Genomic DNA, 18,656 nt, shown 5'->3' on the forward strand with positions numbered 1-18,656 from the left:
AATACATGACATGGATTCTTGGTTATTAAGTGAAAGATTGTACTATGTAAAACAGTGATTTCTTATTTGAAGCCAATTAAATCCTTCTCACGGGGGAATAAAATTGAGTTTAAAGACACCAACAGCATATGCATGTTTTGCCAAAAAAGAACTAACACCTCAAACTGAAATGTATATTATTGAATGGCTTCCAAGTTTGGCAATATAGGCCCTCTTGTACCTTAGAGAAACTGATTTTCTGCAAATGTTCAGCAGATTTTTTTTTTTGATCATACTTTTTTTTCCCCCATCAGAAGAAGGAACTACTGAATTTCTTCATATTTAAGCAGACATTCTGGAAGCCTGAGAATACGTGTTGTATATTTGCAACTTTTGACAATCTGGGAAAAGGAGGTAGGTATTCAATACCTGTCCCACATGGTAAAGCCTGTCTAAATCAATATATACAGCAGGAAGGGCAGCAGTCTTGTAGAGCGTTACAGTTATAGTTGCCACCTGTTTTTTGGCAAGTACCATATTTACTGGCATAAAGCCTATTCATCTTTGAAATGCTCCAGCTGCTGATGATCTATTCTATTTTAATAAGGTGTTTAAAAATCTCCAGCTGTTTATGAAGAACCAGCGCAAAGGAGATGATGTATTTGACAGGCAGAACGTGAGTATGGGCCTCACAAATACTCCATTGTGACTTTGGTGATTAATATTGACATGTTGAATTTGGCAGCTCTTATTGAAGCAGTCTACTGCCAGATGGTGAAAGAATAGAGGGAGGCTGGAAGGAGAGGCAGAGGGACATTCCACCTGCTGCTCCTCAGTCAGTAGTCACAGTGGCTGGCACAGCTAGGGATAAAGGGGAGGCTGGAGGGTAGTACTGCTGCATGGTGGGCTGGGTGAGATGCACGTTCTGGTCCTGCATCCCATCTTCTGTCAATAACAAACCTAGGATAGGTCATCAGTTCTTCTCCCACAAGGGAAACAAGCATCCATGGCCTCATTCCAACCCTCAACAAATTACCTTTGTTCTTCCAATTAATTTAGCCTTCTGCTTAGTGTGCAGCAAATGTATAATTAGCTCTAGAAAGACAGAAATGTTATTTCAAAAAACTGTTTGAAATATCCCAAAGAGGTATTCCAGCAGGCTTTACCCACTGTTCCTTTATCTTCATTCCCACTTTAATTACCAATGAGCCTCCTTGTTTAATACTATTTTATGGAGCTCTTCTTTCCTTCTGTGCCTCTATTAGAAAGTTGCTGATGTGGAAAAAACATGGAAGTGTTATAAGAAGAATCATGGCAGAATGAGTTCGTTTTGAAAAATCACTATTCAAAGCTAAAGTGGAGGATTGGTTTTTTTTGGTCTGAAACACAAAAACTCTAGGGGCAGGAATGAATTCTCAGCAGAAGAACACTGAATCTGCCATTCTTTCCTTTTTACTTGGGGAGTTGGGAGTAGCATGATGGGTGGAACATCATCTCTCTTGACCGTGTATTTGCTTACGAGAGTGGAACAGTGCAGGCATAAAGTACAACATAAATTTGACTTTCACTGTAATTGGAAATTGTGCTTATCCTATGCTTGTCAGGATGTGGTTTGAAATTCAAGTGAATATAAGAAGAGAGAAGGTTGTTATTTTCACCCAAAAGTGAGATAACAGTGTGATCTACGGCTTTCATCTGTGGATTCCCTGCCTCACCATCCCTAGAGTCATGGGTCTTTAATATTCCGAACTGTCACCTGAGCTGAGAGGAGGAGAATATCAGTAATGCACCCATCCATCCCACCTCACTCATCATGCCAGCCCTCAGGAACAAAAAGGTTTATTTCCTCACACCCATTCTGATTCTGCCTCATTGAAGTGAGTTGTTTCTGATTTGTGCTTTTATTAAAAAGCGAATAGCATTTTTGCAGAGGAACACAGAGATGCTACAGATTCTTGTTTTGCTTGGAAAGAAGTTTAAGATCTTCTACATCTATTTTTGCAGGACAAAGTGGGCCAGAAATGCTACTTCCTATTTGGTCACCAACACAATCTCATTGCCAAGTTTCTGACCCATTTCATTTTTCAGTCACCAAATTTATAGTAAGTAAAATACCTTCTGATTGTTGTACTGCTCGTATTCAATTTTGCATTACCTTCCCACCCCCATTACATCCCTAAAATGCTGCACATGTATACCCACATGGTTTTATCCATAGTTGATATGCAGCCTAGGTTGGAATACTGCTGTCACCAGTGATTTAGGATATGAAGTAAAGGATACCAGTCTGTCCAGTTTTAACACCATCAGGAATTTGGTTGCAGTCTGACCCTGTACTGAAATGAGTTCACAAAGGTGCCACTCTTGAAATGTGGCTGTCTATCTCTTTTAGACTGAGGTCAGAGAATGACTTTCCTTAGCAACAAAAGAGCTGAAAAAAGGAGACTGGCTGTGAAAAACTGAAGGACTATGTCTTCATTTGCTTAATTATGTAACTTGTAAAGTGTCTCCCCTAAGCCTAAGCGAAATATCTTTGACATCTTTCAAGATATTTCTTCATCCCCAGTGGACTACCAAGTGTTACATTTATGCATCCAGAAATCATTCAGCACAGCCTGGAATACAGTTCACTGCTGGGTTGAGAAGTGGCACTGAGATGACCAAGGAGTTTAGGACAGGAAATGAATGATGCCATTATGCCCAATTTCAACTTCACAGGAATTTTGGGAGGCAGATTGTCAATACCCAGTCTACAACTAGGTCATTGGGCTATCAAGCCTGGAGTTGAAAAGCACCCTGGATCTTGCCATCTGTTAAGGCCTATCAGTGGCACTTACTGCCACGGTATCTGAGCATCTAATGAGTACAAGGAGTAAGGATCTCAGCTATACTTCTCATCCAGAACCTGATTCTTCCCTTAACACTGTGCTGAAGCATGGCTTCATTACAGAGGGTAGAGTGCCATCTACTGAGTCAGGCTGACAATGTGGTTTTGTACCTTCCTCAAAAATGTGAAACGATCTTGTACATTTATCGATTTATCCTAGTGCTCTCTGCTGACGATTCATTTAAGATAGCACTCTCCGCTCCTTCAGCTTGGTCTGAGCCCTCCTGTATGTTCTGTCTAGAGCTGAATACACTAACAATAAATAATGGACAATAACTTAGCATCAGTAGTACAGAGTAGTCACACAAGCAATTTTGAAATCGCGTTATTCCAACCGCTTCCCTGTACAGTTTTGTGTCATTTTGAAGACTTTTTGACAGATTTCATAGAAAATGTCTAATCTTTATCCAAATCACATGTATTTCCATCAGCTCTTAAGCTCTTTTGCAGTTGTTCATCTCTTGAACTCTTAGCTGTTTGTGAACAATTATTGTATATGCCACTTACTCAGAAGCTTCCCAGTTATACTGACAAATATACCCACAACATGGCTGTTCTGAGAGAGGAAGGGAATATGGGATCTACTTGGTGGGCCGGAATCCTACAGTAAATGGAGACTGATTCTTAACTCAAGCAAACACTGAGGTTTTCTATAGCTAATGAATTAAATAGTACTGTCCTGGGTTTTTTTAAAGGCTATACGCACCTGTCATCTAAAGGGGAAAATGGATGAGATTTGCTCTTTTCATGTAACCTGGGAGGTTTGCTATCCCACCGGCTCCAAGTTTGACAGTTGTAAATGCTTTAGTGCTGCTTCACTCCTTCCCTTCAGGCAATAAATCTGTTCCTGTTCTTTGGAACAGGAAAAATCAAGGGATTGTTCTTGCTCTTCACCATGAGGCTCTGACTCCAGTGTATCAACTGTAGAATTGTAGCTGATCTATTTTGCTAAAGGTTGTGGAGACAGGGAAGTTTGACTCTGAACCTTATCAAAATTCAGAGGCTAGGTTGGGTCTGGCCTATGTGTCTGCTCACTGATGTGATCTCTTCAGAGCTAATCAGTTCCAACAACTGTACCCGAAAAGTGGTAAAATCAAAGCAATGAATAAAGTAGAAGATTTATGTATTTTACATGCAAGCCAGCTTACCTGGACTCTCAAAAACCTGGACTAATTTCACACTGAAGCAAAACTTCAGTTGTAATAAGCTCCTGTAATAAAAATGTAGCACCAGTCCAAATATGTCAGCTCAGAAAAAAACGTATTTCTGCTACTCAACCTATAGAAGGATTTTCTCTGTTAGCAAGATTTTTGCCACCCAGCTGACAATTCACTTCTATGTGCTAGAGAACAGTGGGAATCTAATCAGTTAACATTACCATAAGACTAGGATTTAAAAAATAGTCATTGTAACAAGTAAGATGGGCTGATGTTTAAACAACAGCAGATATTTGGGTGAAGATTAGAAGACTTTTAGTCATGGATCCAAATTCCTTAGTTAAATAAAAATTCTAGTGACATTTGTGCAATAATTCTGAGGAATTATACTGTGTGTATTTAGTTTGTGATAAAGCTTAACCTGTAGATCTCCTCCTACAGAAGTATAAGAGCCTTGTTTATTATAAAAAGTTGACCTGCTTGACCTGTTCTCACTGATTCTGTGATTCCACCTTGGCATGCATCATCCAAAGCGCGAAGAATTACAGGTTGAGCATCATCCTTTGAGGCGGCTCCAAGAGGATGATCAAGTGGGAGTGCTCCAGAATCACAAAAACTGACTGAAATTTCTATTATTGAGCATCTGTACCAACAGTTAAACGAAATCTGTCAGACTTCATAGCATACTTATGCTTTGGAGCAGACCAAGAGATAGCTGACTTCTCAAGGTACTTTCTTGTTTTTTCTATGATTCTAAAGACAGAATAGAAAATAAAGACAGAGCTAGAAAAACTGGTATGGCATAATTTTGGTTAGCAGTTCCAATTTCCCATTTAAAACAGACCATTTTCAAGTAGACTTGCATTGCGAGGCTCATAGTCTTTCCCATCTTTAAAGAAAATTTCCAATAATTGTATATTTATGCTGTGAGTGTGTTTTCACCCATCACCTTGGAGTTGGAGATAGTGTTCACAGTACCCTGAGGTGAAGCATATATCATCTGTGTCCTTGCAGCGAGGGTGTGCGCCCTCTACTCTTTCTCCCTCTGAGAGCTGAAACTCCCTGTTTATCTGCAAATAACATTTTTTTTACTCAGACTCAGTTAATACATGCTAACTTTAGTGTAAACATTTTTTCATAGATAAATTCCCTCAGGAAAACTTTCTGCTTGATTTTTGTGGAGTTACTTAGCTGTAATCATGCAGAATTCTCTGGGTTTCAAGCCGTGTGCCTCCTGCAGAGGTGTTCTGCCTGCTAATGATAGGCACTCAAGCTGTTCATTTTGTTTAGGCAAGGGCACTTGAAGGACAATTCTGTACTTTTACCATCCCTTCCTATCTTGTACAAGAGAAACTGCAGAACTTTTGCAAAGTGTCATAGTCCCTTTGCTTAGTAAACCTTCCTCAGAAAATACAGGGGTTTTGCTATCAAGAATGAGCCACTTGGTTCTGTGGTTTTTAAGAGGTTGCTATAGGGAGACATTTCTATCCTTTTCAGAGACAAGCTGTAAAACAGTAAGAAAAAGACTAACTGATACCAAAAATGAAAGCTTTCTGTCCTCGGAATGAAGATTCATTACACAAACACCAGGCAGATCTTTAAGAGTGAATTTGGAGTATGCAGTGAAAATAACTGTTCACTTAATTCCAGGCAAAGCTGTCTCCTTCAAATTATCTGCTCCTTTTTATAGGAATCAGGCTTATTTAGCAGGGTTTTTGAGACAGCCCTATTGCACAGGGTTCCTACAGTCTTTGCTGTGCCACTATGAAGTATTGCACTGCACTTCTGCTTTCTCCAAGGCAGGCACCAGCCTTGTAAATCCCAGTTCCAGTGCAAGTCCCTCTGCTACCTGAAATGGCAGCTGCCCTGTGGGTAACTGGCACTAAATCATTTATACACATTCGTTTGAAGGGGCAAAGACTTGCATCTATGCCAACTGGTTTTTGAGACGTGAATACGTGTGCTCGACACTGTCCCCATCTCCCTGTGCCTTTCAAGCAATCATCTGCAATATCCCTCCTTTCTTGGAGGAACTGGGAGAGGATGTGAACATCCTCTGTGCCTTCTGCAAAGAGCGCAAGTGCGTGTTACATCCTCCTGCTAGACAAGCAGTTAGGCTGAGATGCTTGGGAGTGCATATTCCAATAGCGGGCTGTACTTATACACAATATGTCTTGAACAAGAAAAGGTAATGAATCATGTTACTGGCTGTATGCACGCAATTAATAAAGCATTAATAATGCAGGGGATAGTAGCCCCTGTGTTAACGTTGCCTGCCGGCTAAATTCCTATAAATAAGCTTCTCCTCAAATTTCACTCATTTCTTTGCCAATGCTTGGGATATAACGTCATTTGTTCTACAATGATGATTCTGTCTCCTTGTTTATCTAGCGTGTTGTTTCCTTTAGTAGTGAATGAATGGAACTCGGGGCCGTGTAAGAGGCTTCAAAACATGTGGTGTGCTTCAGTGATCCAAACCCCCTAATGTCTTCGCATTGAAGGGTTGTACATGGTGCAACAAAGTCAGAACAAAGAATAGAGGAAAGTGCAGAAACTGGAGGTGAGGGTAATGCAAAGAAGATCAGACTCAGCTATCTGGATTCTAAGATTTCTGTAGCATGGTATGTGGTGACTGCTTGCTCTCCCTGCCCGGAGAGCCGGGCTGTTGGTCTGTGTAACAGTTCAGTTTGAAGAGATTTAGTTCATGCCTGATAATTTTAGTATTCGTGGCAGGAGTGACTGCATCTATATATTCCCTGTAGAGCTCTACGGTCACCTGTTACTGATGTTAAATAATCATTCTTTCCAGGTATAAAACATGGGATTCCAGTGGGGAAAATCTGCAGGAAAAGCCAGTGAGGTGAGTACATTTGGGTATTAAACATGGCTGAGAGAGATTTCAAATTCTCATCATGACTTTTCCTGAAGTATTTGTTCTGCCCTATCAGCTAATACAGCAACGGTGCATGCATTAACATCCTGAAATTGAAATAGAGATCAAGGGTATAGGGTATAAATTGGTTTTAGAGCATAACATTAAATAATCAAACCATGCTGGAGCAGTGTCTGTGACAAAATGACTTACATTTTTGGTGCTGCTTTTTAAATGTGATTATGCATTTTAATTGTTTAACTTCAGTCTATGGAGTAGTTTCAAAAATGTTTTAAAATAACTTACGGCATGAAAAGCCTCCTGATTTTTAAATACACCTCAGGTTCAATAAATTTGTTTTTAATTTTGTGTGATGTGTGAAACAGTGATTTTGTTCAGTGCTTTCAGGGGGGTTGAGCAGGATTTCCTAAAACACTCTGGATCAACGAGGCTACAAATGTGTAAAGACAGTAGAAATTTCCATTCTCTTTGTTGTCTTGTATCACTGGAAGAACACAGAGCTCCTATAAATTTCGCAGTATTTGGAAGAACAGGACACTTCTGCTAGTCTCTGCCTTAGAAGGAACAGCACTGGGATGTAAAGGGCCTCCAAATAGAGATGCAGAGGTGACTGGTTTGTCTTGCTGCACTCCTTCAGCCATTCATCTCGTCGTTATCTCTACAAAGCAGAACCCTATCTCCAGTTCCAGGTGGCCCAACTGAATGCAGAACCAATTACAAAACTCAGTGAATGTGCTTCAGCAGTGACCATATCCCCTCCCATGAACATGAGGCAGAAGCATGTTAATCTGGAAACCCATCTCACAAGCTCAGTAATGTGTGAAAACTCAGATTTAAATCTGCACTTTATTTGTTTTTGCTCCTCACTATTCAGAGAGCAGAAAATCATAATTTATAGTGCCAATTGTCAGTATTTATAACCAAATCCTTGCTTAAAACGCTGGAAAGATGACACAAAAGAAAAAAAAAAAGGCAGATGGTGTCATTCTGCTAAATATTGTTTACTGTTGCCTGTTGTTTTAGAAGTGCTCAAAATGGAATTTAAACAAGAGCTTTATTGTTCAAGTGACAAACCTTTCCTTCAAGGGCTTCAATTTGCTACATTTCTTGCTAATGAGTGGCACTGATAATCTAACTTGTCAATCACCTTGAATCCCAAAGAGTGTCTTCAGTGGGGATGTAGCCGGGAAGGCCTTGATCATACCTGGGATTTCTGTGAAGCAATTAAACCTTCATGGTCATATTCACTTCCACAGTTGCTCAGTAGTAAAATCTTAAACCGCTGTCTTGATTTTTATTTAAAAGTGGTTCTGAGCTGAAAGAAAAACAATGTTAATGTGAAGACGTTGTAGAAAAACAAAATAAGAACATTTAAAACCAGATTATCAGAGGTACCCCAATCATCTCCTCCACAGCCACCTGCAACACTCAAAGAATTTAAGAGCTCTTGCTTATGAATTCTGTACTGGTTCTGAATATATTTTTTTATTAAAAGCTTCAGTTAAAAAGGTGAGAATTAGGGCTACTCATGAAGAGCAGCACAATTCTGTACCTTCTCATATGACAGGGTAACACTAATAATTTGGAAAAGGACTTGCAAAGAATTGCCAGAGCATTGAATCCTGTTCAAGGATCTACGGTTAATTGTCTTTCAAGATGCACCCAATTCTCAGTTGCATGGTACACTTGTCAAATTTATTAAAATGACACATCTATTTGTAACCCTCTGGTAAGAACCTGATTAAATTTTTTGCCTGACTTGTTGGAGATCCCAATGATGTCCCTTCTCATAAATGTTGATTGCATTTGTCATCAATTTTAACATTTGCAGTTGCATTAATATTTTAAGATTTGGTCTGATTTATAATATGTTTTGTGTGTCAATAGCAGGAGTGCTGGCTTCACTGTGTAAGGTTCTGGTTTGGTTTTTTCCCCCCTTCTATCACATTAACATTCATTAACAATCACTTTTCCAGTTGTTGGACCTAGGTATTTTTTTAAAAGATTGTAACATGACTGAGTCCTGTACTTGTGTTTCACAGCATGAATTTAGGCAAGCCAGCACTCAGGTTGTTTTATCTCTGGTGACCAGTCGTTTGCATTAAAAATTTACTGCTCTGTAGAGCCAGGAAAAAATTCACATACTTTTTCCTAAAAGATCTGGTGACAAGCCTTGAAGCATCTTCTTTCTGGTACTTCAGGAGTGAACAAAGGCCTTGCAGAATCAATCTGTTCACAACAATCAATGACATTTGCACTTTTGGGACTTAGATATTTAACTATCGCAGTGCTCTCTGATTTTTCTCTTATTGCCTTCTAGCTCTAAAGAATACTTTTTAGAGTGAACATGTTTTGAAGAGAGGATTTGGCTGAGGTTCAGCCTCTTACAGCCTAACAACTGAATTGAGCACCTGTTGTACGATACAAAACTTCTCCTGTTTTATAGCAGTTGGCAAACTAAATTAATTGCTGTTCTTCTGCTGAGCAGCCTCTTGGGAAGCTAACGAACGCTCCTTCATTATTGCCCCTGGGATGTGTTATAGGTCAGAGCTCAGACCATGGTGGACACTTCATCACACAAAGTCTCCACATGTGGGGTCTTAAATGCCTAGAAACTAGCAGCTAGCCTCATGTCTTAAAGTTTGCCTCTTTTTCCTCTGTGTTATCAGTTACTTTAATTTTCCCAAACTACACAATGTCTGTCCTGGATATCCTTGGCCTCCTGACTTGTCAATCTGCTTGTAAAAATAAATGAACGAACAAAAACTTCCTGGAAACCTTCCTGTGTTGCTCCTAAGGAACTGATATTTCTGTGCCAGTGGATAGAGAACAGCTGATTGCAGTGATTTCCTCCAGTGTGGTGGTGCAGGATAAAATGCAAAAATCTTCCCTAAGATGTTTTAAACAGAGAGGGATCTGGTCTTCAAAACTAAACATGTCTGCAACAGAAATAAGTGAAATATTTATTAGAGCTGTGTGGGAATCAGAAACTTTTATCTGTTGGGAAATTCATATTCTTAGAGAAGGAGAAATTGGACTGAGGAAGAATGTTACAAGTAAAAGCTGAGGTGCCCTGTAGGTGAATTACGTTGAGCCTGAGCAACTGGAAATGTCAGCTGGCAGAATACCAGGCAGGTCTTTGTCAGTAATCCACCCACCTGAGCTGATGATATTCCTACGTGCCCATGAGATGGCATTTGGACAAACATTTCTCCACTTGACACCTACGTAAAAAGAGAACGCTATGCTGCATCAAAATGTGGGATACCTTTGGCTGAAGACAAGCAGACTACGCAGCACGTGTTTTTCTGATCTAAACTCTTAAGGGAATTCAGATGTGAAGGAGCAGATCATTTTTTGCAAGTATACCTGCCTGCCTACCTGTTTTGGGAGACAGGCAAGTGTTTTTTGCAGGTCACTTAAGAAAGATTTAAATCTAAGACCTGGCTCAGCCACTGATCTGCTGTGAAGCCTTAAGTAATTTTTCTCATATCTTTTGCCTCCACTTTTCAGGTAGCCCTTTGCCTGTTTTCTCCATTTTACCCATAAGAGGATGGATTCTTTTGCTGTTTTCCATATCTGTATGGGGGCTTGCACGAAAGGGTCACGGGTCTTCCATCCAGACTTGTCATATGAACACCCGTGAATCTGAGACTTGGGAAACACTTAACTCCATCACTTCTATGGTTGCTATTTTGAACAGAATTTAATCTCTCAAGCAAGAATTGTATATTCTACAGCTTTGTAAACTGAAGAGTTCTTTACATATGTATCTAACTACAAGAGCCTGATAAATAAAAATGTCAGGTCTGTGGCAAAATGGCATGAAAGAACACTTTCTATTAATACATGTGCATTTTTCAGAGACACAATTCCTGTTTAACCTTTCTTATCTCAGAGTGCTTATAAGAAGTAAAGTCTCTATTCCCATGCTTTATTTTCCTAATGACCTAAATTCATTAACTCTACATTGGAGGCAGAAAAAAAACTTCAGCGAGCATCAGGTCTTTTCAAAACACAGTAAGGCTTACAGCTCAGGAAGGGATTTGTGTATTCTATTAATTTTCTTAATTGTAAACAAAGCCTCGGTGTCTTGTGTAATAACCACATTTCAAAGCAGCATGTGGCTCATTAAAGTCCTAATATCTGAACTGGTACACTGAAGGTAACCGAATAATTAATCTGAGTACTGTTTCTTCTACTAGTGAGAGTGTGCCCACTAGAAGGCACTATCTGCTAGAAAGTAATGATCTTGAGGAAAAGTGGAGAGCTTCATTAAATAATTTCATGTGAATACCTCTAGAAAAACTGCAGACTCAGGTGTAATTTTAGAGAGAAGATGGACAGCGTCTCTGGCCTTGATTACAGGTGTTTCACAGCAAAACCATAAGGAATCAAAATTATTTTCTTTCTGAAGGCACAGTGTCAAATGTATTTACAATATGAAGGAATGAATTTCATGAGCTTTCAAGTCTGGAGGAAGAACCACTGACTTCAGCGCTCCCCCTGGGTTTGGAAGACAGGCGGGTTAGGTCTCTTACTGATTTCCATAGTAATCTCAGGCAAACCAATTCCCCGTGCCTCATTCATCTAAAAGGAACCAACAGTACTTCACTGGGAGTGCTGAGATAGTAAGTCTAAAGGAGGCCAGATAACATGAATTTGCACAAATGTTCGCTGTCTCCCCTGCCAACAAAAGATTGTGAGAATTGCAAGATAAACCCCAAGTAATCTCTCATGAGCTCCGTCCCAAAGCAGGCAGCAGTGCAGGCACTGGTATTTGCCAGGTGGCTGGGAGACCCGGGTTCAACTCAGGGAAAGGGGGGCTTCTAATTAGCTCCTGCAGACAGTGAGTGTGGCAGTTGGGTGCATCTCTCTGGCCTATAACCAGCTTCCCTTAGTGCATGGACCAGATGGTGATAGTCGAAGAGCTATCTGTGTGCGATCTTACATACCATACATTGTCTTTAGGGCAGAGATTAAATGAAAAATCCTCTTAAGGATACCATAATTTTGGATCACTTATCAGCGGGCCTAAGTGTTTCAAAACATGGATTTATTATAACACTGTTCCTCTGTACTGGGAGAGTATCATTCCTGCTTTAAAAATGGGAATTAAGACACCAGAAGAGACGAGACAGGCATTTCAGATTTATTTCTGTTGCCCAGTGTAAAATACATAGGCCACACAGCTCCTGAGATCTTCAGCTTGTTTCTGGGTTCTCAGGTCCTAAGTCTAGCATTCACAAAACAATACTGCTATTAATGACTGGCTAGGAAAGCTGTGGTTTTAGACTTGCATGGTGTCACTTCTAATTCCTGTCATAGAAAAAAACCTGATTGTTTGCTGTTCCTCATGTAGATCTTTGTGAAAGAGCATCAGTACTTAGTAGCTACCTGGAGGTAGTTTGGAAACTGGCTTTTTCCTCAGTAACAGCTGAAATTGGGTTCTGAAGAGTCAGAGTGGAAGAGAAGCAGGGGTTAAAGAGGGTGAGGGCAATGGAAATCTGGAGTAGAGGTGGTGAGAGGTGAAAGCAGAGACAATGGAGAGCTTAAGGAACTTGAGGGGGGGGTAAGTATTCTCCACCCTTAGCTCTTCTTCCTTTTCCCTGTAAGCGCAGGACCCCTAGACTCTACTTGTCCTGTGTAATTCCGTACCTCACACCTGCTTACGAAGAGGAGCTTTGCTATCCCCTTACCTGCTGTTTGCGCTAGGATGGGAAAGAAGGAAGCGGGAAGTTCAACACAGTGCATCTTCCATCTATCTCACCTCCTCCTAGATTATGCCAGAAACCCTCTTCCCTCTTGCAGGTAGGCAGGAGGCAGACGTGGGCAGATGCCCACCCTCACTCACACAAGCAGAGCAGACAGTTTTCCTGCCATAGCGTAGGTTGGCTATGCCTAGGAATTACAGCAGGTCCGCTCAAAGTTACACCAGCTTTGAACTGCAAACTGGAAAATACAGCATCCACCACGCCTGTCTGTACAAGGAAATCACAGCAGGGCACAGTTAATCTGTAACTGTTTGTGAAAATAAACTGTAGGAGGTAAATATGTCAATGATAAAATCCAAGTGTATGTTACCATGATGACAGGTAGCAGAAAATTTCTCTTGAAGTAGAAAGTGCTTATCTAGACTTTAGCGTAGAGATAAATAACTAAAAAATGCAAGTTGCTGTCTCAAACAATCCTGATCAGAACACAGCACGTAGTTTGATTTAAATGGAATATATGGAACAACTTTCTTCATATTCTGGTAACAAAGACAGTCCCTACTCAAGAGCTTGATTCTTTTCTTTGCAAGTGAAGCAGCCCAGTGGAAGGGACAAGTATTTGTCAGGTAAGATGTGAACCAGCATTATTCAGGAAAAAAAAAGAACACTATTATTTTGTAAAGTGTTATCAAATCCATATAAAGTAACACTTAAGAACCATCATCTTCTGCTTTGCTTTGTCTACTAAACTAACTGTACCTCAAGAAAATGTGGCTAAAAAGGACTGTACTTTGGCCTGCATATGCTGTTTATATGCAGAAGCTCTATCACTGGTTCTGAGTAAGAATAAAACATGTTTCTCAAAAATAAGCAGTATTTAAAGGGCTGCAAGTAATACCCTCCTGTCTGAAGTTTTGAATTGTTACTTTCCAAAATCAGTTAACTGTTAAATTTATGAGGGACAACTATCCCTATTGACTAGTGATTAGAATCCTTCCAGTGACTTGAAGAATCCAGCAGCTTCTTAAAGCTGAATAATTTTCCAGTAAGTTATTCTGACACGATAAACTTCAGGAAAGCAGGCCTACTACTGCTGTGTACAGGACAGTGCAAGCAAATTCAAGAATGACCATTTCTCCCACAGGAGGCCAGATGAGAATTATAGTTGTATCAAAATCATACAAAATGATCCTCCACTTTAACATACTCTCCTGTGAATTTGGTCTATATTGTAATTACCTAGTGAAATCCAGATTTGACAGGGCATGAATCACGCTCACCCTTTTAATATACAGAACACACTACATTCTAGACTATATTCTATAAGCAGCGGCTGTGCTAAAGTCTTTCTGTAATGTATAACTAAATACAGTTTCACATACAAGGATATACTTACACTAGATTTTGCTTTAATATATATGACCTGACTATTTGTTACCACATAATAGTTTATTAGATCTTTTAAATGACATTACAAAGAACCTAAGGCTGGTATTACAAAGCATATTGATACATTTCCTGTGTTCACAAAATTCCCATTATTATGAGCTTTCATTACAATTTCCCCTCAGTTTTGAAAAATGACCTGTCATATTGCCTTGGCAACACACAGGCGCTAACATGGTGGCGTTCAAAGAGCAGTCTTAAGCATGGTCCACGTATAACTGCTGACTGCCACTAGTGCTTTCTTAAATTTATATTTCCAGCTGGAGGAGCATTGCAATGATTGTCAGTAATATCCCACACTGGTCATTTTTCTTCACAAGTGACATAGTACAGACTCTTTAAATACACTTTTCATTGCCAAAATACTCTAATGTAATCATTAAACTCCAGGCCCATAAAGGTGGGTATCATTATAAAAGCAAACACCCTTCTAAACCAAATATTTTGAACAGTTCCAGCTAGTTGTTACTCAAAGAGAAGCTGGATCCTCTCCTTTTTTTGTTACTCAGTGTATCACTGCTTTGTTAGCAAACTGTTTTGTACGACCCAGTGATTTGAACTGAAAGCCCACAGACACGCCTGCAATCCCATCCCTATTCTGTCCTGTATCACTATTCTAATCATAATTATAGTTCAAAGGTGATGCTAAATGACATATCAGTTTCAAAGTAGTTTTACAGTGTTAAAAAACTTAAATCCCATAGCAAGATTTTTCATAGTTAATAGTTCCTTGTCTGTCTAAATATAACAGATTTGAACGGCAGTGGTTGCTCAGCTGTGTACCGATGTCTCTAATGTTTAATCTCTGTTTCTGGTTTATGTTCTAGGAACACACAGGTAAGGTAACACCAGGAGTAGGAGACAGGATTTTGCTGTTCAGTGTCTTATGTTTCCAAAATCACCTTATTACATTTATGAGAAAACAACATATAGTCCTCAACTAGTTAAGTGACTGATGCTTAGAGCTAAAATTAATGCTATGTTTCAATCTTGTGCTTCACTCCACAAAGTTACATAGGACAAGTTAAGATTTCCATTCCATAGGAGTCACTAGATGTTTAGCTATCAAAAAGAAAACGTCTAGAAAAAGTATAAGAAAGAGAAAAAAGTGACTTCACAAAAATATATACCCAGTAGTTGAGATCCATAAGATCTGTGTTTTAATAACACAACTAATTGATCCTCATAACAAGAATTCAAAGTGAAATTACAGTACACAAATCAAAATATAAACTAACCTATCCCTAACTATACAATATACATTAGGAATGCAAGCTCTGTAACAATATAAAAATGCTTTTACACACAGTAGTTGCAAAAAGCTGTTCTGCAATTCCAAGGATTTGTAATTAAAAAAAAAAAAAAAAAGAAGTCTTCCAGGATTCATCTTAAGTTATTGGCAACCTGTTGGGGAAAAATAATTTTAAAAAATATATTACTGAGAAGAATAAGAGAATCGTGCTCATCAGAAATTTTCATTTGTGGGGCTCAGGCTATGGGAACTGGCACTGGGTGCAACAAAGCCCATAATTTGTATTTCTGTCAAAGTATCGCAAAAAATAGGTACCTTAACAGGCAAGACACTCCCATTTCAAACATACAAGCCTACTATACAGGCTACATAGTATTCTGGATGTGACCTCAGAATTTCAAGCCTGAGAGGCTGAGACATGCCTTTCTTAGCCACCTCAAAAATAATCTAACACAATACATCTAGTATTTTAGTAAGCAGTTGCCTTCCATGCATTACAAAAATCAAGCTCTATACAAACTGAAGTGAAATCTTAGTGCTAATATAATTATAATTAAGCACCACACACCCACCTTGTTTATGCTGTAACAGTTCTAGTACTCTTGCACTGCCCCCACATTCTGAAATGCATTTAACAATTGTAAATGCTGTGTGTGGTGCCACCTGATCACTTGAATTTATTTACATGTTTTTCTACTGAATTTCAAAAGGCTACTTGCCAAGTAGATGAAACATCTACTTCTCCAATGTTTTTGTGTAATATAGGGAGAGGTTATCAATTAAGAAATTATGTAAGAAGAATAGATAATATCATCACATTTATCTCTCAATAAGAAATTTCTTTTTCCAGGAAGCGTTGCCCTAGAATACATCTTGTCTTGTGTCTCTGAGTGTTGTCTTACACTGTCCGAGTCAGGACCTGCTGCTTTGCAGTGGTACGTGAGAGTCACTTGCTCCCAGCAAGCTCCGAACTTACACAGCAGGAATTACAGCTGATCAACAGTAACTCACTCATCAGCCCCTCTGCATGGCAGCAAGTCGAGTCTTTAGGAGCTTAGTGGGAGCTGAACTCTACAGGATGCAGTGGAAGATGGAAGAGTAGCACCATGCTCAGGGAGCTGATGCTGGTAACGTATGTGAGATTATGGTCCTTTACAGAACGTTCAAATATGATGAGAAAAAAAAAAAAACAAAAAACCAGCTCAGTTTGTTACTGGTATTTTTTCTCATCTCTTCTCCTTCCCGTGCTGCAAAACCAGTCATTATTTCAGATCTCACTCAGAGAACCAGAGGATGAACGCAGTTATTGCACTTCCTCAGAACTAACTAGACATGAAGAACATACCTCTCCTCCCAATACTGATGAGGAAAACATCCTCAGTGAAGAGGCTAGTAGGAGCCTGCTGAGGAGCACTTCTTAAGGCTTCTTGTATTATAATATATAATTATATATATATAATTCTGCTCTGAATGAATTTCAGGCTACTGCACAAATCAAAGGAAAAAGTCCATCTACTTTATAGTCAGTAATTTCAAGTGACCCAAGGGTTTGTTTCAAGGCTAGCAAGCAATTGTCTCACTTTAACTCTTGTTAGTAGCAGGGGTCTTGTTCTCGCCTTCCAGTTCTTCCACTCCTGCTTGCGTCATGAGGTCCGCTATGTTCTTCTCCAGGTCATCTATGCGACAGCTCATGTCATCAAGTTCACTGGAGTTAAGGACTGTGATTGCAATCTAGTAGCAGTTTTATTACAGCTTTGCTCAAACTCTTCTGGTCACTTTAAATTTATCTTACAAATCCCACTGATCAATACACTTTAAAATACTTATGATTCTGCAGTGTATAGCACCTGACTTTAAAAAAGGATATTTCTTCCAATTATTTGGTCAGACATGGTTTGAAATTTGTCCTGCATTTGCTGAAGCAATGTCTGCACCTAATAGAAAGGAAAAATAGAAGTCTGTTTTGTTTTCATTAAAGAGGTTGCTACAGTATTTGATCTCAAGTAGTGAGACAAATACATTTTCTTTCATTGCTGAGCTCACCTGTGCACAAATTCTGCGACACAGTTCCATATTTAAGCATCATTTTTACATATATATATGTACAGAGAGAAGAACTGAGGCTTACAGTAAACAATTTTAAAGATCTAGAAAACGCCTGCGTTCCACAACCAGGACTAAACCCACAACAGCTGCTTCCAGCATCCTGTTACTCACACGATGACACTTTTTTCGGTATCAGCATAACAGCCTTCCTCTCCACACTCCCAAGCCCTTGCTTGTATCCACATCCCACCCAGACACAGGTAACTCCTCCTGGCACACGAAGGCCCCGGCTATCCTGGCTCAGCCCAGAGCACTTCAGATAAGCGAGCAGCTTTAGTGCTGCGAGGGTGAACACGGCTGTAACCGCGCTCCCACCTGAGCCCTTCCCGGGGGACCCAGCAGAAACAACTCTACAGTAGAAGCGGTTTATAAGAAGACCCGGGGAAAAGGCCCAGGCCACACCACCAGCCCAGCAGCCCCTCCACAGCAGGCAGACGCGGGTCACCCAAGCCCGGCCGTGCCGGCCCCAGGAGGCAACGCCCAGGCCCGCGAACGGGGCGAGGCCGGAGGCTTCCACCCCCTTCTGCCGGGGCCTCCCCTCAGGGAGGCCGCAGCCCGGCCGCCCCGGCCCGGCGCTCCACTTGGCACTGCCCGCTCCCCCCGAAGGCGGCAGGCCCGGTGCCGGCAGCCTCACCACGGCGGTGAGGTCCTGCACGGTCTTGGGGTCGGTCTCGGCCATGGCGGGCTCGGCGGGCGCTCGGCTCCCGGCTCTAGCGCAGCGGCGCTTCCGGGCCGCGCCCCGCCACTTCCGGCGCCGCTCTCGCGAGAATAGCCGGCCGCAGGGCATTCTGGGAAGCGTAGTCCTCCAGCTGCCCCTCCCCGCGGCCTGAGGGGCGAGGCCGGGGCAGCGCTGGGCGGGAAAATCCACAGCCTGCCCAGTCTCCAGGCTGTCCCCGCTCCCCACCCTGAGGCAGCGAGGGTGGCACTCGGCAGGGCACGGCAGCCCGCTCACACCTTGCCAGGCTGCCCACGGCGGCGGGGGCCGCGGGCCCCCAGGCTGCCGGCCCGGCCTCATCCCCCTCCGCTGCTGGCTGTGGGGTGTGAAATAAGGACTCTGTGGGCCTCCTCCGTGTGGGGTCACTCGGTGTAGGAGGCGACGTCTGGTATAAACAGAGCACTGGCACAGCAGTATGGGAGGGGAAGGTGTTAAAATGTATTTTTTCCCCTCAAAGTGTCAAGTTTACAGGTAATCTTATGCCTAGAGTAAAAGCTTTCCTCACAC

General features: G+C 41.0%; 1 protein-coding gene across 2 annotated transcripts; it reads right to left on the reverse strand.

Annotated features, from left to right (window-relative positions):
- Positions 1–7,901: 7,901 nt before the first annotated feature.
- HSBP1 (heat shock factor binding protein 1) lies at positions 7,902–18,182 on the reverse strand. Of its 2 annotated transcripts, none has more exons than XM_074881484.1 (4): positions 18,069–18,182; positions 17,196–17,262; positions 16,909–17,028; positions 7,902–8,231 (listed from the first exon to the last, which is right to left on the reverse strand). In XM_074881484.1, the coding sequence occupies exons 1-3, from the start codon at positions 18,111–18,113 to the stop codon at positions 16,910–16,912; spliced, it is 231 nt and encodes a 76-aa protein (XP_074737585.1). In that variant the 5' UTR covers positions 18,114–18,182; the 3' UTR covers positions 7,902–8,231; position 16,909. The 2 variants fall into 2 exon arrangements, with proteins under 2 accessions (XP_074737585.1, XP_074737584.1); XM_074881483.1 differs by lacking the exon at positions 7,902–8,231 and adding an exon at positions 14,061–15,480.
- Positions 18,183–18,656: the final 474 nt, after the last annotated feature.

Source organism: Strix uralensis, chromosome 12, assembly GCF_047716275.1.
Source record: "Strix uralensis isolate ZFMK-TIS-50842 chromosome 12, bStrUra1, whole genome shotgun sequence".
NCBI classification, from domain to species: Eukaryota; Metazoa; Chordata; class Aves; order Strigiformes; family Strigidae; genus Strix; species Strix uralensis.